Raw genomic sequence first — 26442 nt, 5'->3', positions numbered from 1 at the left:
AGATGACACAGTGCAACATGGTCAGCATGTAAGCTGCAAGCAGCTTCTGGGTTGTTGGATTACTGGATGTTCTTGGTGACGTAACGGGAGTAATGAGTAGGCAGAGAGAGAGAGACCATGTGAAAGAAAACAGAGGTGCATCTTCAGACTGGATTGAAGATGCAGTGGTGCAAAGCACTACCATTCTGTCACAGGCACACACGAATGAAACAGCACCAAACTCTGCAGCTCATGGGCACAGCTGGAGGGTCAAGTCATTGCAGCCAGAAAAGGAATACATTGACACTACTGTGGACTACCACCCTGCCCTGCTCCAGCACAGCAGCAGCTTGTCTGCCCATGAATATCCCCTCACCCCCTGCAGTGCCCTAGGAGCTGCCCCATACCTTTTGTTTCATAGTAAACAATTCCAGCAAAATGGTTAATGCCAAACTGGGTTTCGTAGTTATTCTTCGGAGGAATATAGTTGGTGTTAAGCTTGTGCTGGGAGTTCAGCTTGTGCAACATGGTGGCATCTGTACCCTGTACATGCATGAAAAGATCTGACATTTAACCAAGGCCATTCCCATTGAAATAATTTTCCAGTCAATAGCACATTTCTTTCTTGTCTTGGTGACAATGTGCATTTATGTTGAGAAGTGATATGTTGGAAGAGATATGTCAAGTGCAGAAATTACAGAAGTTGATTAAATATCACTGGTATGTAGTCCTGTATTCAAAATAATGCTCCAAAGGGAGTATATTTAACATTATTTTCTCTTAAACTTTGCCAATAGATGTTTTTGAGCCTCTTGCAGGCATATTTTCCCATCAGAAACACTTGTTTCTGTGACACTGACAGAAGAAAATTTAAGAGAGCTTAATAAAAATTTAAGAGAGTTTAATAAAAACTATAAATAGGCAGGCTACTGGTGAATGTGTGTTTGGGGCTAAGCAGATCTCTCACAGGGTGCCAGCATGCAAGTGTAAAGGGGATAAAATTAGGAGAGTCACTGGCAGCAAGGCTGAGCCCAAAACACACCTTGGGGAACTTGCTCTCCTCGTCAATGAGGGAGATGATGTTCATAGGCTTGATGGCAATCATGTCCAAGGCATCCTGGTTATCCGTGAACTCAATGTGCTGCCAGTTGATGTTCTCCAGGTTGTACTCCTCCTGCTCTAGTTTGAAGACGTGGCGCACAAAGAACTGTTGCAGATTTTCATTTGCAAAGTTAATGCAAAGCTGCTCAAAACTGTGGAGGGAAGGTCAAGAAAAGGCCTTTTTATATACATCCTGGTTAATTTTTCTCTCTCCACACTTGAAGCAATACTCTCAGACCTTGTCAACCACTCAGTGAGGCTGCTGTTGGCTTAGAATTTCCTTATTGGTTCAGACAATCAGTTTTTCTCACAAAACAATGTGTTGTGTGTGGTCTAAATCAGTTTAGAAACTGACTGATTAGCTCTGATCATTTCTCATATAGAAAAAGTCTTGGTCCAACCCAGTCCAGTTCACTTCAGGAGAGGTGAAAGGACTGCAAGACCCTGACCTTGGGCTTGTGAAGGAGGATTAAGACCTGGTTCTCCTTTTTCAGGCTCCATACCTGTTCACAGTGAAGTTCTCAAAGCCAAAAATGTCGAGAAGGCCAATGGATCTCCTGATACTTTTGAGTTCCTGGGAAGGAGGTCTGTAAATTGCAGCATTGATCTTCTCCACGATCCACACAAAAAGTCGTCCATAAATTCCCTGCAACATCCCAAAGATGGAGCTCACTGAGACAGTTCAGCAGTTTGTCCCGCTAGTCTGTGTTCTACCACTTCACCCTTGATGTCAACAGGTTCTCCTAAAGCATGGCCAATAACCAGACAGTCCCTGAGGATATGCTCACCAACGTTTGTGCCAGACTCTTGGCATGGTTTAAAGCTTCAAGAACCATTATGTAGAACAAAGAAAACAGACCTGAAAGCCTAGCTATAGGACAACTGAGAGCAAACCTCCAAATTTGGATAGTGATAAATTTTGGATCTATGGGCTTACTGTGAAGCCAGACAGTCCTTTCCTTGGTTTCCACACATTTCTCTCTACAGATCAGCAGAGCAGAGCCATGTTACACTGCAAGAACATCTTGCTCACTTGAACAAGGTGCTCACTGAAACATTGCAGCACTGGTTGAACAGTCTGATGATCTAATAACACAGATATTGCTGCTTCAGCAATTCCAGAACTTCATGTTTTAAACTGTTATTAATTTTTATCTTATAAGCTACAGCAGTGTGACCAAGAGGAAAGCCCAGTTCAAAGGCCCGTCACCACTAGAGAAGACACTGCCAAGATTTGCAGGCTAGTTAGCTATCAAACCAGCTTGATCTACCAATTCCCCACAGATAAAATGAGGACCCAAGTTGGCCAAAGCATGCCAGTAATGCTTGTCTCACAATTTTACATGAGGCTGCAAACAGCACAACAGTGATGCACACCTATCACATCAACCTTCATCACTCCAAAGCCTCAAGATGGTCTAAGTGCTCTGATGGCTTCTGGACTGCTCTATCCTTGGCCTTGTGTTGTTCTGTATTTACGGCTGCTTATGTTCCCAAATCCTGAAATTCAGGTGTGTGTGATAGAGGTGTTGGTTGAGTTGCTCTGATTTACAGCAGCTGAGGATCTTTCTGGAAGCTGAGATAAAGTCATTTCAGAATGCTGGGTCATTCTGCACGTCCCCTTGGAATACAATCTCCAATCCAGATTGCAAATCCCTTGCAGAGCAGGTTACCTAGACTCCTTCCCTCTCAAGTCTTTGTACATCTCAATTAAAACATGGTTTCAAGGGCATTTGCTGATCTGAGCTCACACAGGCACCACGGGAGACTTTTTTCCTGTGCAGTGGATGCTCTAGTCTCAGAAGGGACAGATTTCTTCAGCTTATCAACAGAAGGCATAAGGAAATGCCCTACGACTTACCTTTACAAAAGCGTCCCTCACATCCAGCGCTTGTTCCATGCTGAGAGGGGTGGAGACAGTTTCTCCCCTCGTGATTATAGTCCGGCTGGTAAGGCAGTTCATCACGTCCTGAGGCTCAACCTGACAGAGACAACACCAAACACAGCTGTTTTACAGGGGAGCTACCTCAAATGAAGACACAGGTATTTTCAGAGAGAAAAATTAACATTTTTATACCGTACTTTAATCTGGAAGGTGTTCTTGTGACTTAGCATGAGATGTTAACAAGATGTGGGAAGACAGGATGAGAAAGCAGAGCAAAGTCTGCAAAGCTGTATGCTACCAGCATGGGTTAAAGCTTTACATCACCTTCGTGACATTCACATTCTCTGGACAGAGAGACATAATTCTGTCTCTCAGGATTTCTTGGTGAAGCACAGAGAGAAGAAGAGAAAGCAATCTTTATCTCTGCTCCTTTGTTTTCCCCATGTGGAATGTGGCATGGAGATTGTTTATCGGAAGTGATTGCTTGATTGGATTCTGAAGGTTGTTTGGGTTCAATGACCAATCGAATCCAGCTGTGTCTCAGACTCTCAGCAGAGAGTCACAAGTTTGTGAGTTGTTAGATAGGTAAGTAAGAAGTATGTATGTAGAATAGGATAGTCTCTCTTTAAGTAGTATATTAATGTAATATAGTATAGTTTTAATAAAGCTATCCTTCAGCCTGCTGATCTGGAGCCAGACATAATTTCTTCCCGCATCTGGGGATTGCTGCATTTTTCCTATACACCTTGACCCCTTTTTATACTTCTTCAGGGAAATGTCCACACCCTAAGTAGATAGAGAACTGTGGATCACACTCTGAGACCAGCAGTGCCTATGGAGATGAGATGATGTCCCTTTTAGCTCTTGAGAAGGCCACTGAAGAATGCCCCAGTCATTGCATGGATGATTTCAGTGAGGGTCATCTCACCTCACTCTTCAGATACATAGAATATATATGACATCTGTCTCAAGTACCATTATGAACTTCCTTTATATCAGTGAGGGAAACACCCTACTTTAGGGACTGAGGTATTTTGGATGCCCTTTCTAGGACGATGTGCCACCCGAGGGTCTGTTCCTATCTGCTGGTATGAAGGGGAGCTCAGATAATTGGATCATGGAATCATAGTATAGTTTGGGTTGGCAGGGACCTTTAAAGACCATCTAGTTCCAACCCCCCAACAGGAACAGTTTCTACTATACCAGGTTGCTCAAAGTCCCATCACACCTGGCCTTGAACATTCCCACAAGTGGAACAGCCACAAAATCCCTGGGCAACCTCTTCCAGTGCCTCACCACCCTCAGTGAAGAATTTCTTAGTATCTAATTTAAATCTGTCCTCTTTCACTTTGAAGCCATTCTGCCTTGTCCTATCATTCCATGCCCTTGTCAAAAGTCCCCCCTCCAGCTCTCTTGGAGCCCCTCTAGGTACTAAAAGGGGCTCTAAGCTGTCCCCAGAGCCTTCTCTTCTCCAGGCTGAAGCACTCCAATTCTCTCAGCCTGTCTCCACAGAAGAGGTGCTCCAGCCTTCTGAGTATCTTTGTAGCCTCCTCTGGCTACTCAGCCCAGATGGAGACATTCACCTTCATGCTGCCAGTGCAGGACACAATATGGCTCATCCAGGCCTCTTCAGCCTCCTAGAGCTGGTGGTGCAAGGAGAGGCTGGCTCAGAAAAAGCTTTTCCACAATACTAAGAACCTGTGATCGAATCAAAAAGGGAACAGCAGCACTGCAGGGCCACTGACCTCTAGCAGTGTTGCCGCAGTGATGAGCGATGCTGACTGAACAACCTCGCAGGCATCCAGGTTGTCATAGGTCCGAGCTGGGGAAAGAAAGGCAGAGGGAAAGCCATCAGCAAGGGATGTGTCTCTGCAGAAAGTGGATGGGGTGAGGGAAAGGGTCTTTCTCCTCTGCCTCTGTGTGATGTCCTGGCAAAATCTGACCATCTGAAGGGAGAAAAAAGTTCACACATCTGCTGGAGTCCTGCTGCTGGCTGCAAAGGACCTGTACTTTGCTCTGCCAGACCAGATAGTAAAGAATGTAGAAATGTTTTAGCATCTATGTGCTTTAGGCTTCTGCCTTCTGAAGAGGCTTTTAAAATTGCTGTGTCATTTCTGACAGCAGAGCTGTTTGGTACATTTACAAAGGCATAGCCAATCACACAGGCCCCTGTCAAACACTCCATTAGTCTCTCTTTGTAAAACCTGAGTCTACTGAATGGCCTGTGTCCATATTCAACCTCACAACACTCAGAAATGTGGATGTCATTGAGCACACTGCAGCCTGGCAGTGCTGCTGTGGGCAGGTGGAATTATTCCTTATTCCTTGTCCTTACAATGCCATAATAAACACCTGAGTCCCTGGCATGGCACCATGGCAGGTGTTCTGGATACAGCCCTCCATTCCTAAGCTTGGCTCCCTGTCAGCAGGCAGAATAAAGAGCAGTGTACTGGACCATGTCCCTGTATTTTGTCCTTTTACCTTCATACTGCAGGTTGCCCATGTGCAGGATGGCAGCCAGCAGCTTGGAGATCTCCCAGTTCTCAGTGTCGGTGAACATGAGGACTTTCATAGCGGAGCGGATATTGGCGTACTCCTTGCTGTCATCTCTGCCATCACAGGTCGTGCAGTTGCCCTGGGGAGGCAAACGGGGCACAGACTGCATGTAGCAAAGCCAGGGAGCACCGGCTTATAACCCTAAGCTATCAGGGCTTCCCCCAGAACCAGCAAGGTTTTGTTTAAGGGATGATGCTGAACTTGTGGATCTGGCTAAGCTTTTTGTCATATTCTATGATTCAGTGCTGAGCCTTGTGACCTACACTTACTCTGTCGTCCTCAGGTAACCTGTGTCTGACTGCCATCAGCAGAAGAGAAAAAGCTCTCTGAGATGGGGATTGAGAGCTGGAGGCTCTCACTGATCCAGTTAGAAAGCTGGGTCCCAGCCTTGCTGATGATGCACCAGCCTTAATTACACCTGCTTCTATCAGCTCCTCTGGATATCAACACTAGTATATAGGGAACAGGGTTGGAGATTGCTGGCTTGGTCAGACACTTGGAGCATGCACAGCTCAGCCCCATATTCTGCTGAGAATGTGCCATCCAGACAAGCACTCCTCTACAGCCATCACTGCCTCAAGACCAGCAGGTCCTATATAACACCCTGGCTACTTCCAAACACGTTGCATGGGCACCATACACCATCCCATCCAAGCTTGTGTTCCACTTCACAGAAAGTATGGAAATAGCCTGGTCTAGACACAGGGATTAAGGATTTCCACTAAGACTATGAGCCTTGTGGTGGTGAGACAAAGAGATCTGTCAAACCCTGTGCCTAAGGCTCAGGAAGGTCATAACCAGCAAAGCAGCTCTTGGCTGCAGAAGCACCTCTCTTTTCCTTCTCTCTTGCTAAAAACCTTTCACCACATCACCCCACCAAATCTCTGTTTCAGTGCTCTCTCACCATCGCAAGGTAGTTGTAGTCTGTGGCTTTCCCAAGACCCAGCTTCTTCTTCTGCTCCATGGTCATTCCTCTCAGCATGCAGTAGAACACGTGGTAATTCCTCTCGTCCTGGGCCTGCAGGAGAAGAGCAAGTGCCAGCTCTGTGAGGAGAACAGCACGGCAAAAGTCGGCTTGCCCACGCCTTGCAGGTGTATCACCTTACCTGCCTGCACACCCGGGACTTCTCCAGCAGGTACTGCTCAATCTTTGCCCCCTCTATGGCTCCCCTTTTGTTGAAGTGGATATCAATGTACTTCCCAAATCGGCTGGAATTGTCATTACGGATGGTCTTTGCATTCCCAAAAGCTGCAAGAATTATGGTGCATTAAGAGAGGATCTGATGCAGGGAGGATGATGGATCTGCTCTCATTGTGGGGGAAAAAAGTCAAAAGAGTGAGGCTGAGAGGGTTAAAAGCAGCCCCAAAGCCTTCCCTTAAGTTTAGCTGGATCAATTTCATCTCAATGTGAGAAAACAAGATGTATATCAGATGACTTTCCTTGGAAATACAGAGAGGAGCAGAGAGGAGGAAGCTTGGGAATGGGGTGACCTTATCCAGGAAGAAGGGCTAGGACAGCAGGATTTTGGCAGCAGCTGATGAAATTAGAGGAGAGTTGAGCAAGAGTGGCTGCAGTGTGAAAGGTGACACTATGCAGAAAATGACAGAGATGATGGTGAGTGACTTGATGACTGAGAGGGAAAGAAAGGGGAAAATGCTTCCAAAAGGGAAATATAGACAACTAAGTCAACCTCCAGTGGGAGACTTCTCCCTGCAAGCTGACTGTGCACAGAAAGGTACCCGTGTCCATCCTATGTGTGTTGGGTGTGGATGAGTGCCCTAAGCCAGCACACCCTGCAATTTCTGCTCCAGGATTTCTGGTAGGTGATGGACATGCACTTGAATTACAGAGCCTTTCTTTTCTGAATCTCAGCAGTGACTAAGTGCATATTCAATAGTGCCCTCTGTGCTTGTCACATTTCTGTTGGTTCCTAGAGGGTTATTCACCAAGCAGAGGAGGTAAAAATCATAGAATGATTTGGGTTGGGAAGGACCTTCAAGATCATCTAGTTCCAACCCCTCTGCCAAGGGCAGGGGCACTTCCACTAGACCAGGCTGATCAAACCTCTATCCTTAGAGGACAACCCCAGTGTTATTCTTTAAGGAAAATGCAATTTTTCTGTGTAAGCATAAAAGGTACATCTGGCATCATGTTGGGTCAAGAGGGTTAGATAACCTATTTAAATTACAGATATCCAATTAAATCAGTGGGGTTGATCACAGTAACAGCCTGCCAATGAACCTATTAAGGCCACAAGCGGATTCTCATTATCAGGTTCTTTCTTGGACTCCTCTCTTTCTTTTTCTGCATTCTGCTGCCATTCACAGGTCTTGGAAGGAAAAGGGGGGATTTGCTATTGTATACAGCAAGCACAAGGTGCTGTGAAGCTCAGGTCCTATTAAACTGATGTTTTATGGAACCATCAGAGAATAGGAATAGGATTTTTGCAACTATGGCCAAAGAAGCAAATAATTAGTTAGCTGAATGCAGCACTGATGGGACATTGAAGCTCTGCATGAAGTCAAGCACTGGAGGAGGTGGTGAGATTTTTCTAAAGAGCTTCGATTGAACATCAGATACTCAAAGAAGTATTGATCAGCACTTTTACATACTACACATAGAATTAGGTAAAATTCAGGGGTTTGTATGGATTTTCTGGGGGGAAAAATACTCTTTTAAGTGGAAAACCACTTTTTGTTCCCAAAGTTTTAAGTAACAAAGCAGTTGAAAAAATAATACAGGTCAGCTGAAATGTTTTGCTTTCACCAACAGTTGTCAAAAATATTAAAGGAAACATTGAGAGCTCAAATCAGAGAATATTAGTCTTGTGAAAAATAAATTTAGATGGAAAGAATCTGAATATGTTGTCTAGCAAAAGCGTACTTCAAATAAAAGTTTTGTCACTTTTTTGGAAACTCAAAGTGTGATGTAAGTGATTTACATTTGCTTATATTTTATGGTTTCTGAATCTGTTTTTTTATTTTTTTCCTACAAAAGAATTCTTTATTATCTGAGGTCTCACCTTCCAAGATGGGATTTGCCTCCAGGACCTGCTGCTCAATCCAAGAGTGCTGACCACTGATTGCTGCCAGGAACTGCAGAATCAGTTTTGTGCTTTCTGTCTTCCCTGCTCCAGATTCTCCACTGCAAGACAACATGAGTGGAGGTCAGTGAGAGCCATGCTGCATCCCTGCCAATGTCCCTCCATCTGTCTCCAAAGGAACTCCTGTCTCTTTGTCTCTTCTGTTAGTGTAGGCAGGATGAGACCACTAAGGATAGGTTTCCAGCATCCCAAGGATTGGTTGTGGAACAAATGGTAGGACATGGTACCAGACAGCTTCCAGCCAAGATCCAGATTTGCTCCGTGTTCCATTTGGCCTAAGCTGTTGTTTGAGTTTGGGTATCCCCAGCAAATGCCATCATTCAACCAGCACTAAGAAGGCAGTGAAATACTTTCATTCAGTGCTCTTCCAGGTATGATCACCAGACCATGACCCTGTGGTCCAGGATCTAGCTGTTCCCAGGGGACATCTTCATCACCAGTCTTGAGCTGTCATAAGGCAGACTGTGAAATACAGCTTTTTAACAGCAGGGTCTTCCACAGGTCTCCTAGGCTTGTTCCAACAAGGAGCAGGCGAGAGAGGAGCAGCTTGTGGAGCAGGGAACCAGAGCTATTCCTCAACCTTTTCTCTTCACTGAAAGATAACCTCAGCTATCTTGTTAAAGGCCGGGCAGAAATATTTGGGTGTGTCTATGGCGTGTCTGATACACGGGGTAGCCAAAGTAAGTCACTGAAACAGACCTTCCTGACATTCAGTATCCAGCCTTGGCCTCACGGGCAAATTGTTTCACTTTTCAGGCCACTGGCACACTGCATTGACTCTCGTATGGGCCTCACATGATGCTTTTTTAGACCAGCAAAATAAGCCTTACTGAATGGCCTTTTCAAACTCATATATCTGAAATATTGAACATGGGATGTTTCAGAGCTTTTCATTCAATGAAACTTAGGGTAGGCATGCCTTGGGGAATAGGGCGCCTCAAATGAAAAAGACTGTGGGTTCAGAATTTATAGGACTGTGTTGGAGGGCTGAGGACATCAAATCTGGCTCATACCACCATTTGGGACACATACTGGAGGGAACTATACCCATAACTGTGACCAGGCACTCCTTGGTGCCCAAGGTTGATCGGTCCAGAGCAGAGCCATGCATGGAGACACCGTTCAGGAGTGTGAATGACTACAGGTCCAGTGACTGAGCTTATCCCTGACCCTTCCTTGTGCAGAAAGTATCAATGTTTGCGTTTTTGATGTCTGCAGGAGTATTGAGCTTAAATTTAAAAGTGAAGGTTAAAAATGAATATGAGATCTATTGAGTTGTAAGGGTAAATGCCAAAGTATTGATAAAGCACCTCTACTAGGAACAGAGTGACTGCGAACAGAGACCTCCTCCACACTGGGAGTATGTGGATGGAAGATCTAATCAGTCATTCTACGTCTGACTCTATCTGATAAGCTGTTCTAAATCAAGCGTGTTGCATCTGTTCAGCATCTGCTTTCAGGATATGGCCCATTTGGAAATTCAGCAACTCACCTTATGATACAACACTGGTCCTTGTTGTTGCGCTGCATGTTGAAGTAGCAGTTGTCAGCAATTGCGAAGATGTGTGGTGGCATCTCACCAATCTTTTTGTTGGTGTACAGGCGTATCTGCTCAGGTGAGTAGATGGGTAGGAGCTGGTAGGGGTTTACTGCCACCAATATTGAACCAGTGTATGTCTGGAAGAAAAGCACATGAAGGTTTATGGGGACAGTGAGATGTAGCTGAGAAACTTTAGCAGCTTGGATGGGATGTGGATGGAGGCCATAAAAATCAAGGCTTTTTAAAAGCTGGATGAAAGATGATGCTCAAGTCAGAGATGCTTGCAGGGGGAGTAAAATGGGAACAGAAGTCCCAAAATACCTAAATTGCTCATGCACAGCATGGTTTCAAGCCTTAATTCATATCTTGTATGCTCTCAGTTAAGATTCAGAGTCTTAAGAGAAGCTCATATTTGCAAAAATATCACCAGAGCCAGCATATATCCATAGATTTCTACTGCATTGCACGTACGATGAGAAGCCATAGGTAAAAGAAACCTGACAACCATTCCCATATCTCAAGGCAGGACCAGTTGTATCCAAACCATTCTGACAGATGACCATCTAACCAGTTTTTATCAATCCACAGCAGCTGCTAATCTTCCCTCTGCAATGCATTCTTCTCTACCATCTCTGCCTAACCAAATCTCTCCATACTTCAGTTTAAACCTTATCCTGATGGCTATTGCCCACAAAGTCCTGGCATATCCCTTCTCATCTATTTCTGAAGTTTTCTAAATGGCCTTTGGTCCAGCTGTCCTGGGCCTTGGGTAGCAAACTCCTCTGTAGTATCTTGCTCTTTCATTTCTGCCCTTACAGAAGCTGTTTCTCTCAAGCCTCTCATCAAAAGACTCATGAACTTTGTTATCTTGCTGAGATGCAGTGCCGAGGTTAGGAGGTTTGGCCACATCCCAAGCTCAAGGCAGAGAATAAGGACCTCCTTCCCCTGTTTCATCTGTCTAAAAGTCAGTGTCTAGAGCAGGTGAGTCAATGGGCCTCCACCTTGGGTTAACCAAGGGACATGAGATGAAGGCTACTTTCACTCTGTGACTTCAAAGAATTCAAGTCACTTTCTCTATAGAAATTAACCTGGAGAAATTAACCTAATTTCTCTAGGTTAATTTTTAGCAACTGAAGTTAAACAATTAATCTTACCTTTCTTTCCTGCTGAAACCAGCTGTGAAAGTGCCCCCACTACTGCATATATTTTTTCAGGAAACAAGTAAATTCAACATTCATATAATCCTTATGGGTTTTCATCTGCATGGCCTAAACCCAGTAAGGTTTCGGCACAAAGCAGCAAAGTGGCACAGCCAAGGATGCTTGTGAGAGAGAAGAAATAATTTGTCACCCTCTGTCCAAAACTTGCCACCAGTTCAGGCTTCCTGAAGGCAGCCAGTAGGTGGCAATTGTGTCCCATAGTAGGGAGGATGAAAGCCATCAGGGGTTCCTCACCTTCCACACTCCTGGCCAACACAAGAGAGCAACTTTCAGTTCAGTGCCATATGAGGTTTGACTTTACAGTGCTAACTGAGAAAGGACACAATACTCTTCTCTGTAATGGGGGATTATGTGCCAATAAGGGAAAAAAGCTCTTTGAGCTCCAGAACAATGTTGTCACAACTCCAAAGGGTAGAAATTGGCTGTGAAATCATGTAATCTGGATTTTAGAAGAATAAGATATTGAAAAAAGGGAGCAGAGGCATCCCAGAGAAGCCTTCAAAGGGGACAGAACAGGTAACGTCAGTGCTCAGCAGAGGAGGAAGCTCAATTTCTGAATGGGATTATGACACCAAGATCCCTAATGAAGACTCCTTTGAGTCTTCATTACTTCATTAAATTCCTCTTTGCAATTTATCACCAGGTTAATTTTAGGGACATTTTTCATCTTCCTTGAGTTTTTTTTTTTGTTGTTTTTTTTTTTTTTTTTTTTTTTTAATCTAACTCCTTCCAGAGGTGTCTGAAATCCCTGCATTTCAGTCGCACTGGTCTGCCCTGCCACAAATGTAAACAGAGTGGCTTTGAAAGGTGTTAACCATTAGGTATTCTTTCTGGATGCTCCCACTGACCCTTCCCTTGTGATCCACAAAACACTTTGTCAGCATGAACTCTTGTACTATTGCTTGTTTTTGTAGGTCATCCCTAGTTGATAAATAATCACAATTTGCCCAGTTCTCACAGCTGACAGATGGCAAAACTTTGTTCACTCTGTTGATCAGGGGCCAAAGGGCACTTCCAAGGAAATAGTAGCTTACTGGTTTCTATTGCTGGGTGATGTCAAAGCCCTTTTCTATTGGAAAAATAAAGCTTTACTGAGAGCAGGGACTCTGCTGTAGCTGACCACAGGAACCACATCCCACAGCAAATTCATTACTGCCTGCATGACCTACATTTTAATTAGCCCCAAACAAATCCTTTCTGAGCCTGCTTCCCTCACTATCCAGAACACCATGGCTGACTTCATCTGGATTCTTATGGGGTTAAAACTTTACCAAACATTACTGCATTTTGGCAGCCCTTAGAGAGCAGTAGCAGGCACTGGTTTCATCTCCAGATAAAGAGATTTAACCTTACTTATGAGTCCAAACTCCCCACCAGACTCTCTTGCTATTCAGCATAGTTTCTTTTGCTGTGTGCAAGCCAAACTAAGGGCAAGAAGCCCTTGTTGAAGTTTTTCATATTTTGCTGCAGACATTTCTTCCCTTCAAGTTAAGGTAATTACTGAGAAGCACTTAAAGCTTTAACCACATTCATGGATTGGGGACTTTCCAGCTCTGGAAACGTGTCACAACTTCACCATGTGGGTCAAGCTCTGCACCAAAGCAGATGGATGCTCTCAGTGTATTAATGAAGCAGCAGCAATGGTGGTGCAAAATAAATTAGAAGGCTACAACAGTGAACAGAAAAAGGTGATCCAGTGGAAGGCATGACAGCAATTGCAAATGACACTGCCAAGAGTCATACTTACCCTCCCGCCGCAGTTTGTCTTATGAGAAAAATGTGAGGGAGAAGAAAAAGGGAAATTATATTTTATTAGAACAGAACTGCATCCTCCACAAATCTAAGGACATGAGGAAACAAGAGGAACTGAAATCCCATTGGAAAATTAAGAATTTATTAATCAGGCTCAGAAATCCTTTCAAGCTGTGAAACTTCACTGTCTTTAAGACATTGCTAATTATACCACAGAATAAAAACCACCTCAGTGGACTGGGTGTCCCCTGCACACATAGCATCCATATGTTGGTACCTTGGCTTTGCAAAACTGTCATCAATATTTACCACATCTGACACAAATCTACTCCTCCTAGTTCCATCACTCCTAATAGATGAGATCTAAGTTTGGGTTCTTTAGCCTCCACCTACACACTTGTAGACAGAAGTGGTTTGCATACCTCTCTATCAAGCTATGCACTCTCTGTCATTTTGAGAGTGTCATTCTGATTTTGAGATTGCACTAATTGCTGTGCTGTGCCCAGTTCCTGGGCTGGCACTCTAAAGCCATTAGTGGTGTGGAGCAATCAAGACACAGTAACCTGGAACCTCTGTGATGCAAATGTCCTTGTGGGATGTGGCCATCCCTTAGGCAGGAACTCTGTAGGACACACTGCACTGTTTCGGACCAGAAGAACTTGCAGAGAAACTGATGTGGTTATTGTGTCACTTCAGCCCAAATCACCACCCACACTCACCTCCAGGCTAAAAGCTGCCCTTTGCATCAGCCCTTATTAGGATGATGTTGCCAAACAACACTTTGCACAGTGCTTGTTTGTGCTCCTAATCTTCCTGGATGCCTGTGAATAGCTTGGCAAGGCAGCTCAGAGACAGAGCTTTTTCAAAGGAGCTTGGTGTATTGATGATACTGTACACACAGAATTGTATCTGAGGACCTCAGGTCGCTTGGAGAGGCAACAGGCACTTGCTGGATAACACAGACAACTCAAAAGAGACACATGGACACCACTGAAAAAATACCCAGCATGATCCAAACTTTCTCAGAGAGAGCAGCAGGAATCAACTTTGTGGCACTGCAGGGGAAAAAGGGGCAATGCTCAATGGGTAAATTCAAGTTCCTTGAATGAGCCAATCAGCTACAAATTTTCTTCCAGCATAAACTCCTCTATGATATCCAAGCTCCAGTCAGCTCTAAAGCATCTGAGAGGCACTTCTGTTTGCATAGCTGAAAGGCAATCTTGTCTCTGCTGGCTGTACTGACACCTATGGTGACTGCCATGGATGCCCATGGAGACACCACCTCAAGTATGAATTTGAGCTATTAACTTGCTAGTTTATCATAATAAATGGCAAAAAAAAATATTATAAATGGAGAAACCCAGTTCATCTAATATGGGAATCATTTTCTGATTATACTACTTTTGTCTAAACTAATAATATAGGGCCTTAGGCATCATGCACAACAAATAATGTGTCTGAGTGAGAGATGCATTTGGAGGTCTCTATTCTCCTCCAAGCTTTGGGGACTTATGGGTGCCTTTTCAGCATCCATGTCCCCTTCCTCCAGGATTGGACTCCATCTCTGAAAGAAGAGATGGATCTCTCCCAGAGAGGGGCAAGGAGCTGTCAATCATATAAACAGCCTATGTAGCAGAGTGGTGTCTGCTCCATCATTGCCCAGACCTAATCCAAAATCATCATATCAAAAAGCACTGGACATCAAGCTGTGATGACCAAACAGACTTGATAGATAAAATCCCACTCACACTCTGTTAGCTTATTTTATCTGTGAAGTCTGACTGTCTTGCAATTCCCTCCAGCCTGAAAATCTAGTAGTTTCTAGAGCCTTTTAAAAATTAAATGACCAGGAGGCTTTGAAAAGGCCTTCAAAGGCACAGCAAGCACTTACCTGAACATCTAAAAACTGTAGGATTTAAGAGTAGTATCAAATTTTCTGTATTTGCAGAAGCTGTTTGAGTACATTATCTAGCAGCAAACACATGTGCACTCTGAATTTCTGTCTGAAGAACATGCAGTAGACAACACAGCATAGAGAACACTGATAAAACCAGCACAGAGACTTGAATGCTGCCTCCTGTCCTCCTGGGGAGGTGACCTTTGCGATGCTGTCACACAGAAGAGAGACACAGCTCTGACTGGTTCCCTGTAAACCCCTCAACCTGTGAATGTCTGTTTGGATTGGTAAAGCTGCACTGGGTCCACTGGGCATGACATGACTGAGCTCACCTAAGGAAGGATACTGCTGTCCTCAGAGATCAACTGCCAGGATCCCAGGCAGCCCAGGGCTAATAAACCATGAACACAAACTAGGAAGGTTTTTTTAGATCTGTTCTGGGAGTTGCTTACTTCTTTGTTCCCAGTTATTTCATGCATGCCCCTCATCATCCTTTCTCCACCCCTTCCACCTCCAGCAATGGTTGTCTTCAGCCCCTTGAGTTAAATAAATTAATAGTTCAGGGAGAGAGGGCAGAAGGGTCACATTCAGCATGTAGTTTACACCTCTAGAGAAGCTTTTGCTTTAGGGTGACTACAACACGCTCATGGCCTGGATTAAACTGGTTACGCTGTGTGCAGAAAGCTAATACACATGCCCAAAACTTCTGCAGGGGCAGGACAGCAAGGTGGTGTAGACTTTGCTCATTGCCTAACTCATGGAGTCTTTCACTGGGGCATCTAGAAGCTCTGCAATGTCCTCAAAAGTCAGAAGCCCTTTGCCACCTGGGACAAGGTGAAGGTAGAACCCCAAATCTCAGTTCAATCAGAGCTCCCCCCGACATGGGCTGCCCAGAGCTAAGGAGAGCAGGGCATGGAGTGCAGAACCAGAGGTGAGGTGAGGTGGACACTCACATAGATGAGGTGCTCCCGATAGCGAATCAGCAGGTTCCTGAGAATTCCTGCCTCATTCAGGTCCCCCAGGCGGATCATGTCCTCCACTCCATGGATGGAGGTGGGGTGCATGGGTTTGATGTGGCTGGCATTCTGCGGGGAAATCCAGTGCTCCTGGGAAAAGAGCAAGGCCACAGAAAGGTAAGTCAAATGAGAGACCACTTGGATGAAAGACATAAACAGCTCACCCCAAAGAGAAGGACCAGATGGAAGAACATACACAAGAGATCATCAGCACATGTGCCACAGCTTCTATTCCTGGGGCAAGGCAGTGATGAATTTGAAAGATTTGTAACAGAAGAAGGAAAATATCTTTTTATTGGAGTTTTATTGGAGCAACAAGAGACAGGAGACACAAGCCATCCTGGCAGGAGCCTCCTCCAGGGCAACATGGTCATCCAGCACATCAGGGGAGTTTATAACAAATAGCACATTTGTCTTCCCCTTCACAACTGCATTTTCACACCACTGGTTAACCCTCTCCCATAAAATTCTGTTGAGCAGAGAGAAGATTATTTAGAAAAGGAGAAAGGGATGGATGGACAGGGCTGGCAAAGTCATAGTTTTATTGGCTGTGTTATTTAGACTCAGCACTTCTAAGGGCTTCAAAAGCCACTACAAATTGCCCACAAGGACCTTGCCAAACCAAATCTCTATTACCCTTGAAGGGAGTGAGAGCATTTACAATTATCTCAGTAAGAAAAAAAAAAAAAAAAGCAGCACAGAGAACCACCTTGACACAGACCTTACTCTAAAATAGCCACCACTGTACAAAAACAGAGGTGGGAAATTGAAGGAGAAACAGTGTTTTGGCACATCAGGTATTGGTAGGAGATCAGGAAGAACCGGATAACAACAGAGGAACTTCAGGTGCAGGTGGGTTTGCTCAAATAACTACCTAAATGTATTTTGGGGGCTTCTGCTATCATTGTTCTCAAGAAGGTTCTCAATTTTGCACTCCCAGTACAGCCATGAAAACAGGGACACAACATTGTCTTGTCTTTACACATAGAAAACTACAGCACAGTTGATTCCCAAGGACATACAGGAGAGTTGATTATCATGGCCCTGGGACCCCTGGCCTAGCAAGGCCATAGATCTGAAGAAGGGACATTACAAGCCTTTGTACGTACATTGCCTTCATCATCCACGACCTGGATCTGTCCAGAGTCACACAGTTTAACCACCGCTCCAATGGGGACATCGAATTCCCGTCCAGTTTTGAGGTCCATCCACACATAATCCCCCTGGAACCAAAGACAGCAGTTACACTCAGCGCTGCAGGGAGTTCAGCATCCCTTGGGATACAAGCAGTTGATGTTTTGTCACAAGTCAGATGACTTCCCTCGCAAACCACAAACCACCCCTTTTCACAGAGGCTCAGGAAAGCAGATGCTTTGCATGTGGCACTTGGGGATGTGGCTGGTGAACATGCTGCTGCTGGGTTAGTGGTTGGACTTGAAGATCTTAGAAGTCTTTTTCAACCTTAATGATTCCATGAATCTGTGAAATCCCCTGCGAGGTGCCAGCAGCAGAGCATGGTCCATACAGCATATGAACCTAACTCTCTGCTGTCCCACTGCCCTAACTCTGATTCTCAAGCTCATGAGTGGTTGTTGGTCACAGTGTGGTTACAAAACAGTGGTACAGGCAGAAAAACCCACTGAGGTAGAGGTTTTCCTCTGTGTAATGTACAAACCTAGGAAGTCACATTTAGGAGATGGTTCTGAGCTCTGCAAAGCCTTATCTGGGGACTTGGGGCACCTTTCTTCCTTGCAGAGAGCCAGTATCAAATATTCCTTGGAGACTGCTGAAAAGGGAATGACTAAAGATGGGTTAATAAGATAAACAGAGAGGTAGATATATGTTCCTCTTCAGGAGTTCTTCCACCTACAGCAATGTGTAGGTGGGCTGTTTGTATTTAATACTTCTCAGTGGATTTTATCTGCTGTGAGCGCTTTCACTTGTGTCCTGAAGTTGTGCAGAGTTTTAGCATCCATAATCCCAAAAGGCCGTGTCCTTTTACATGTTTCAAATGTTTTACCTTTTTCATTTCGGAGTTCTGTGTTTTCATCTTGAAAGACACAGCAAGCAGTTGACCCCTATCCACTCACTTCAAGTCACTACTGATCCTATACACCTCTGTCAGTCCTGCTGGGCAGGGACTATCTGCTCGTCAGCTCTGTGGACATTAAATTACTGAAAATGCAAAAAAGCTTTTGAAGAAGCTGTTTTCCTCAATACAAAAGCAAACTCCAATATAACTCCAAACTAAAGCCCCAAGCAGGACCCATGGTAGAACACAGCAGAATTATTTTCCACCCCTATTTGCAAGGTGAAAGGGTGTTAAAATGGGGAGCAATCTAGTTGTCAGGTATGTTTTCATTCATGAACCTGAGATTAATGCTGTGGACTTGTAGCTCCACCTAACACCACATTCTTGGGGACCAGCTCCACTTGTACCTATTAAATGTGATGCAAATGTGGTATCTACCTTCTGAAGTCCTGAAAAACTGCTGGGAGAGGGGGAAGGGAAAACCAGGATGTATCACTTTGCATGTGCTCTGATATAAACCCTTTCCTGAGTATCTACTATCAACCATTTCTGTGGACAGAGCATATTTATAGATTTGGTTTGGCCCAATAGCTGCTAAACAATGTTCATCTCTGTGCTGGGCGGTGGCAACTGGAGACGTCACCATGAAAGCCATCCATTAAGACTTCCAAGAGACACAAACCTGTGAGTACCACCAAGATGTAAGGTTACATACACTCAGGGATCCACACATGGAGAAACTACACACCAGGAATTCCCAACCATTTTTTGGCAGACCCTACTGTTCACAGCTGCTTGCTAGTTTGCACTAGGATATCAACAAAGTCATCCTGCTTTCATGGAGCTCAGGATCCAGTCCTTAGCTTGGGTTTTCATTTCCTCAGAGGGTTGTGCTACAGCTCTAAGTATCTTTATCCAGCTCATAAAAATATAGTATTAATATATTTTTCTCATTAATTGTCTTATCTCACATCTCATAATTCAGTTAAAAAGGCAAAAAAATCACAACTAATGAAGGCAGTGTCAGGAGCAGATATGTTATAAATCCATTTATATTAATATTTATTTTTTAGCTCCTTTGATCTAAGACTCTCAAAGCATTTCAGAACATTCAGCACTGTTATCCTCTCTGCATCACTGGGCAAATTCATGCACACGGTGGGTAACCTGATCAAGGTGTCAGCAAGAGACGAGCCGGGTTGCTCAGTTCCTGCTCAGCAGAAAACCTTTCCAACACCTTAGTAACTCTGTAAAAATTGCTCTTCATCAAAAATCCAAGAATTGGATAACACCATTTAAAAAAAAAAATCTAATATTGAATAGCTGTAAAAGCAGCCTGCTTCATATGGTGTATTACCGCACAGCTGAGATAAAAGGCAGTCTGCCCTCCCCAAGGTAAATTGATCCTCTGCTACCACTAAGACAACTTCTGTGCTTTGTCTGCCTAATGCACAGAGTGCTCATCCCCTCAAACTGCTCTTTTTAAACCCATTAAAGTGCAGTTCTTAATACTGGTGAAAAAAGTCTTATGGGATGGGCTAAGCTGGTAAGCTCAGGAAGGTTGAGGGAGTTATAAAATAACATCACTTATTAAGAGCGCTGACCCATTTCCTTTTCTGACTTCCATCAATTTCATATAAACCCCATAGAAGTCAGTTACATTCCTTCTGCCAAAGCAATCACCCTTGGATCATCCCCAAACCCAGCAGATATATTGGGGATTTCAGGGCAAATCAAGGTGATTCGTGCATTTACCAGCTGTGGCTTGTAAGTTGCATAACCCTCCTTGTGCCTACACTGGTGCAGTTTATTTCCCAAAATACATGACAGAGTACTGGAGAAGTGAGAACACTATCAGACCCTTTACAGTATCTGTAAAGTATCTGCCTCTTCCTCTTCAATGCAGACAGTGGCTTTTAGTATCCTTCCAAACTAGAAAAAACTTCCAAATTGCTCTGGGGCAGATCCTCAGGACCTCACAAACTGGGGGCAGTGACAACCAAACAGTGGTGCAAGAGGAGGAAACACCACACATGGATCCACACAATTCACAGAGAGGATCTTTAGAAGGAGCTTCCAAATGTGAAGAGCAAGAAGGTTGCACTGCAGGGGAGCTACAGTGCTTGTGGGGGGGGGACAAAGGAGGAAGGTGAGAGAAGCTGGCGTAAGCAGTACAAGGATCCCATCAACAGCAAGACAGATTTCAAAGCAGCCTGAAAGTTTCCAGCCATGCTCAGGGCTTGGGACCCCCTACCTTACCGCTAACATGGTCGTGGGCTTCAGGACCTGGTTGACATTGCGAAGTAGTGTCCATCTGCCCTGGTCTCTCTCCTGATCTTCCACCACCTCAGGGCATGGTTGCATGAAAACAACTTTCTTCTTCTTCAACATCTCCAAAACTTTGCAGTGGTATTTGTCCCTCTCCCTGCTTTCTACGTGTATTCCACCATGAATGCCCAAATTCAGTGGCCGGTTTGCTCTAGCCCTGCGGCGTGATCATGCCTGCTGCTCACAGGACACCCTCTGACCTGATTCACAATATACCTCTTGGTAAAGATCTTCTCCTAGCAGGAAAATTTCCATGCACCAGCCATGGTCCTCCCCTGGCCAGCTGACATGTTCACTGTATGTGACCAGCCCTGTGGGAATCTCAAAGCAAACTGTACAACTCTGCTTCTCTTCACTTAAATTCTTCCAGTCTCTCCAGCAAGGGCTGATACTCAGTCAAGAACCTGAAGGACATTGCAACTTCCCGTTCAGGAAAAACTGCTGCAGGATTAACAGGAAACCTCTTCATTTCCCCAGGACGTCTCTCCGTTACCTTCCTTTCTTAGTGAAATAACCGTCTGCCAGCTTGAGGACTTTCAGCACAGAACACTCTAGGATACTTATTAATCCACAAATGCAGTCAGTCCCCATGCAACACATGGCATTTAATTAACCTAATACCTTTACATACCAAATTAACCAAAGCGCAGTGGGAACTCAAAACCAGAGGCCATCTGCATTTTCTTTAAACTGATCACCTTGAGTAGATCCATAGCAACTGAATTTTAAATAATTGAGTGGAAGGTGTTCAGTGCAGCACGGCCTCTATGCCTATAGGTGAGAGGAGAGCCTGTGCTGAAAATGGGCTCAGTACAAGGAGCACGGAGATAATGAGGTTGCACTGACTCTACACCTGCCAGCTCCACAGACCCATTTCTGCAATCACTCCTTCTCTATAGGGAGGGCTGCTGTAGTAAGGACTAATCAGTATCACTGGCCAAACCAGAAGAGCACAAGGCATTTTACAGTCACCTCAGATTTGCTTTTTTTCTTGTCCTGTATTAGTTACACCTGAAATTTCTCATTTTCATCTAAGAAAGGCTTTTCTGGTCATTTGGAGAATTTCAGACCACTGCAGCTTGACCTCAATTTCATCTATTAAAATTTTGAATCGAAAGCAGTGCCATTTACAGAGATCAGACCATTTATAGAGACCAGAGCAACTAGATAAAACAGTGCAGCTGCTAAGGCATTCTCATTTATCACTGTTTTAATGCAAAGCTCTACTGATGCCTTGGTTCCATGAGGTTTTGAATCCATTTGTCCACAAAGAACTGGGCACAGGGACATGGCTTATTGGTAGGCCTGGCAGCGTAAGGTTAATGGTTGGATTCGATGACCTTAGAGGTCTTTTCCAATCTTAATGATTCTGTGATTTTACATGCTTGAAGGTAAGCTTTCTAGACAAAGGAAGGCTTCACAGGTACCCTTCATGGGACACAGTCTCCAAGGACAACAGCAGATGATGGGTACATTAAACTCAGAATGAGCTAGTTCTGCTCATCCATGAGCAGCAGTCATGACAGCAAGGCATCCCTTGCCCAAAAAGGGCAGGCAACATTGAAGGTTTAAGCTGTATTAGAAAGCCCCAGAACAATAAGGTGTATAACTCTATACACCTGTATAGCTGTGCAGGAAAAGTAAGGAAGAGATCATGTCTCACGGATAAGAAGCCAGGTGAAGATTAATTAGACGGATGTCCAGCAAAGAAGCGAGTAAAAATGTACATGAGGCATGATAGTAATGCTAGGAGAAGAGGACAGAGTGAATGTAGCAGTCTCAGGGGAGATGTCTACCTCCAGCATGACCTGAACACACAGTGCTGTAAATGACTGCAGTTCTGCTCTCCCAGAAAGTGGAAGATAGATGTCAAAAAAAAAAAAAAAAAAAAAAAAAAAAGAGGATCCACGTGGTAAGGAAAGACTGATTAAATATATATAAAGGGACCCTTAGGATAGGCTGTTTGGATTTGACTGGGGTCTTACAAAGGCTCTTTATTCACCAGAACACCTCTCCTCACTGCTGTGCCACAGAAATTATGAAGCAGTGTGGGAGCAGCAGATCCAAGAGAGCAGCTGGAGTATTTATCTCACCTTGCACTGGAGCAGACAATACCATCATTGCTCAGCCATACTCTGTACCATATTTCTGAGGCTGTATATCACAGTGTGCTGCCAAAGAGTAAACTAAGGAGCAGAGGACTGCAATGATTTGCCCTAAGTTATCCTTGGAATAGGATCCAAAGTACAAATGGGACCCTAGAGGGCTGAATCCTGCCTCTGCAGTCCTATTATATGAGTGTGCTTGTTTTTCTCCTGGAATTGGGCTGCTGAAGATCTGTAATTTCACACATTACCACTATATTTTTTGCATTGCTCCTCTGCTAGCAGCAAATTTTCTGGGGACACTGAGGCAGAGTCACACATGTCAGCCAGAAACACCTGACATTTGCAGTGAGGTCTGCCTGAATGATCCGAGCGTGCTGCCTGCTGGAAATGGGAAACCCTGCTCCTTGGAAGGGATGACCCAGCTTGGAAACCAGCCTCCCTTCTCTATTCATCAAGAGGCAGAGCAACAGCACTAAGCCTCCTATCAGCCCGCTTTTTCTGAGGGAATGTGCTACGCCTTATGTGGGAAACAAATAAACACACTTAGTACAATAAGGAGAGGGCCACAGTGGAGGAAAATAAACCTTTAGCTGGCTGGCAGCCTGTCAGCAATGCCATCCGGTTTAGATTACAGCTCCCCGGGGTAACATTAGACCCTTCCCTGCAGAGACAGAAGTATGAGCCAGAAGAGTCATGCTGGACCCTGCTCTGATGATTTACTACACCTCTGCAGCAGCAGGCACAGCTGAGATCAAAGTCCTGCTGCGACACGCTTTGTGCATAATCAAAGTAAGGGGTAAATGTTTATCCTAAGGAATTGATGTGACACAGGCAATAAGTTCGTGTTGCTGCTGAGGCCTGAGCTCCCATTAAGTGCTACTGCAGTGGCATGGACCTTACTGCTGGAGAAAGAAGGGAAATTTCACCTGCAGGAAGCACCCTCACAGGAGATAAAACACCCAATTTAATGAAAGCTTGGGTTTCTTTGTCCCAGACTGTTTTTCAGTCCCAAAGAAAATGCATCAGACACTAACAGGGCAGAAGAAGCATTCTTGAATCAATTATTTTGCAGATAGCACTGAAAAGCTAAGTTATTCAGTGACAAAAGGTCAGGTACAACTAACCCAATGTTCACCTCTCAGCAAGACATCCAGACCTTTGCTAGATAATCATCCCTTTCAAACAAAATACCCTAGCTTAGCCTAGCTTATTCTACATTCAAGGGGAAAAAGAGGCACTTCTATGGTCACCAAAGCAGGTAATTAAACTAGGTCAGATGATGCTGACCTACAGGAGTGTGTGAAGAGGACACATTTTGGAGCTACAAAACTACAGTACATGTGTCCAAGGCTAGCTAAGGTGGCTCCTACGCATTGCATGAATACTGAAAATCCCTGAGGGCTGATACTCAGGTAAATTGCTGAAGGATGTGGAAAAATCAGTGGTTAGCAGAGGCTGTCTATAGACTCAGGCCAGCAGTTACTCCCTGCAGCTCTAAAACTTGCTTTTCTAAAATAAGAAAGATGATACCCTGCAGAATGACTGCTGATGCATTGTGTGGGCCAAATGTGATCTGTGGGCCATACCTCAGACAACTGATGTAAACCAACCTTTTTGTGTGATTGTGCAGTTGTTTGTTGGCTTTTTTTCATATGGAAACAGACACAATCACATATCCAGGTTTCCAGAGCTGAGTCCTTTACTCCGTTACTGCTCATCTTTGAAGGAAAAAATCTTTAGTGCACATACCACCAGTGCAAACATAGGGTGTTCCCCCAGCTCCAAATTTCAGTGTGATTTAGAGCAGACTGAAATCCAAATGTACTGGTGCACTGCAGCTGATTATGCCAGTTAGGACTTGCAGCAGCTACTTGAATCCTTCAGGCAGTAGAATGTCTGTGCTCTACTAAAGCCACATATCATCACCTCTAGATATCACCTGTCTGATTCAGTTCAGCTCTCGATTACACAGGTGTACCCTGCTCAGTTTAATGGAGCTCCTCCTGGATTCACAGCTGTGCGACCCAAGGGAGAACCAGGACTGCTCATTGCTATTCTTTGCACTCATCTTTAGTTGTGCATTTGCCACTATCATCAGAAATAGGTAGAAAAGGAAGAAAAAGCTTGCATTTCTGCTTGATAATAAATGATAATGTAGAGGAGAAACGCACATGCTGGTAGCTGGTAACACTAATAATTTCCCTGTTTCAAAGAAGATTCCATTCACAATTTCTTGTAGCACATCAGGCACCAGCTGTCAGCCAAGGTAATGAGCTACACACAAAGGCTTCCTGAAGCAAGGGGAGAGATACAAGAGGAGGTGTTAAATAATTCAATAATTGATGCCCTGTTTACTCACCCTGTAACTCCAATACTGACAGGAGTGAAAAAAACCTCGCGCAAATGTGGCACGCATCCCAACATTTTGCCATTTGGTCCTGAGGGATAGTCAAAGGCTCTGGGAGCAAAAATATGGATTTAGTCAGATTTACCAGGGTGCAACCCAGTGTGGTGTAAGGAGGCTCAGCTCCCAGTGATGCTTGACCTCTTCCCTGGCTTTTGACAAGGAGCTTGTTGTTGACTGTTTGGGACCTCTTGGCTCAAGAGAGGAGTTTAAGCATGCAGACAAACATGGAGATAGAAGATTTAATCTGTGACTCTTATGGCATTACTGCCACGGGCGAAGTGGAGAATCCGGCAATCCGTTGATGCTACAAGCAGATTAGGCTGTCCTCGGGTGTCACCCACCCAAAAGCCGAGCCAGAGCCCTGCCTATCAGGTCTCATACAAAAAGCTGATGGATGCTGCTTGGGATGTGATTGAAAAATCTGCTAAGATGCAGAAGTGGAACAGGAAATGAAGACTGAGCCTTTTAGCCACATGGCTGGGTCCTGTCCTCAATACAAATGGATGAAATCCAAATGAACACAACAGAGCAATCATAAGAAGTACAAATCTGGAAAACTGGATTGAGGGAAAATAAGAACAGGAGGAATCAGAAGGGGAGCACTTTAGGATGGGAGCACGTAATTCAGTACTGTTTGACCAAGACATATTTCTTGAGGTCCTAGGAGTAAGAGGTTGCTGGGTACCACTGTGGGAACTTTCAGATCCAGTCTAAATCTGCCAGGAACAGTAAACCCCATACCCCCAGACAACCAAGGGTACAGCTAAATCTTCCTTAGTTTGCAATAGCAGGCATGATGGAAACTCCTTGCCTTTACCCATCCAGAATTAAATACTTTGGATATTTTTCTATAAATGATGTTACTCTATATGTCAAGTTTTAGGAAATTGGTACTAAGGGAATGCCATCTCCTTCTTTAGGCATAGTTTGGGAGGGATTCCAACAGGTCTCTAAGGTTGGACAATACCATTCTGCTATCTGTTCCCATCCCTTTCATGATACCAAGCTCTGTAGTGCAGTAGATGCACCTGAAGGATGAGATGCCACCAGAGGGACAAGCTCAAGGAGTGCACCCACAGGAATCTCATGAGGTTCAACAACGCCAAGTGCAAGGTCCTGCACCTAGGTCAGAGTAACCCCCAGTGCCCATACTGGCCAGGGGATAAAGGGATTGAGAGCAACACTGAGAAGGACAGGATGGATAAAGAACTGGATATGACCCAACAATGTGCACTGGCAGCCCAGAATTCCAACTGCAACCTGGGCTGCATCCCCAGCAGTGTGGTCAGCAGACCAAGGGAGGGGGTTCTTTCCCCTCACCTCCATTCTGGTAAAACCCCAGCTGCTCTGGGGCCCCCAACATAACAAGGACGTGAACCTGTTGGAGTGAGACCAGAGGTGGCCATGACAATGCTCAGAAGGCTGGAAAACTTCTACTAGGGAGACAAATTGAGAGAGTTGGGGTGTTCAGTCTGCAGAAGAGAAGGTTCCAGGAAGACTTTAGAGCCTCTACAGTA

General features: G+C 44.6%; 1 protein-coding gene across 6 annotated transcripts in view; it reads right to left on the bottom strand.

Moving 5' to 3' along the window:
• The window catches only part of MYO7A (myosin VIIA), a 58431-nt gene extending 41158 nt beyond the window's left edge, over window positions 1–17273 (bottom strand). For 3 of the 6 annotated variants that reach the window (XM_053970135.1, XM_053970137.1, XM_053970136.1), the window contains exons 1-12: window positions 17160–17270; window positions 15988–16140; window positions 10118–10302; window positions 8545–8666; window positions 6628–6770; window positions 6426–6539; window positions 5447–5600; window positions 4711–4787; window positions 2942–3061; window positions 1584–1726; window positions 1022–1232; window positions 387–522 (exon numbers count right to left, since the gene is read on the bottom strand). In XM_053970135.1, coding sequence (XP_053826110.1) covers window positions 387–522; window positions 1022–1232; window positions 1584–1726; window positions 2942–3061; window positions 4711–4787; window positions 5447–5600; window positions 6426–6539; window positions 6628–6770; window positions 8545–8666; window positions 10118–10302; window positions 15988–16140; window positions 17160–17258 — 1657 coding nt within the window. In that variant the 5' untranslated portion in view covers window positions 17259–17270. Of the gene's footprint in view, window positions 1–386; window positions 523–1021; window positions 1233–1583; window positions 1727–2941; window positions 3062–4695; window positions 4788–5446; window positions 5601–6425; window positions 6540–6627; window positions 6771–8544; window positions 8667–10117; window positions 10303–13132; window positions 13151–15987; window positions 16141–17159 lie in introns of all 6 variants that reach the window. The other 3 variants (XM_053970133.1, XM_053970132.1, XM_053970134.1) reach the window with 3 other exon arrangements.
• Window positions 17274–26442: the final 9169 nt, after the last annotated feature.

The sequence above is a fragment of the Vidua macroura genome, chromosome 2 (genome assembly GCF_024509145.1).
Source record: "Vidua macroura isolate BioBank_ID:100142 chromosome 2, ASM2450914v1, whole genome shotgun sequence".
In the NCBI taxonomy this organism is placed as follows: domain Eukaryota; kingdom Metazoa; phylum Chordata; class Aves; order Passeriformes; family Viduidae; genus Vidua; species Vidua macroura.
Note: the sequence above shows the minus strand (reverse complement) of the source record. Positions and strands in the feature narration are given on the sequence as shown.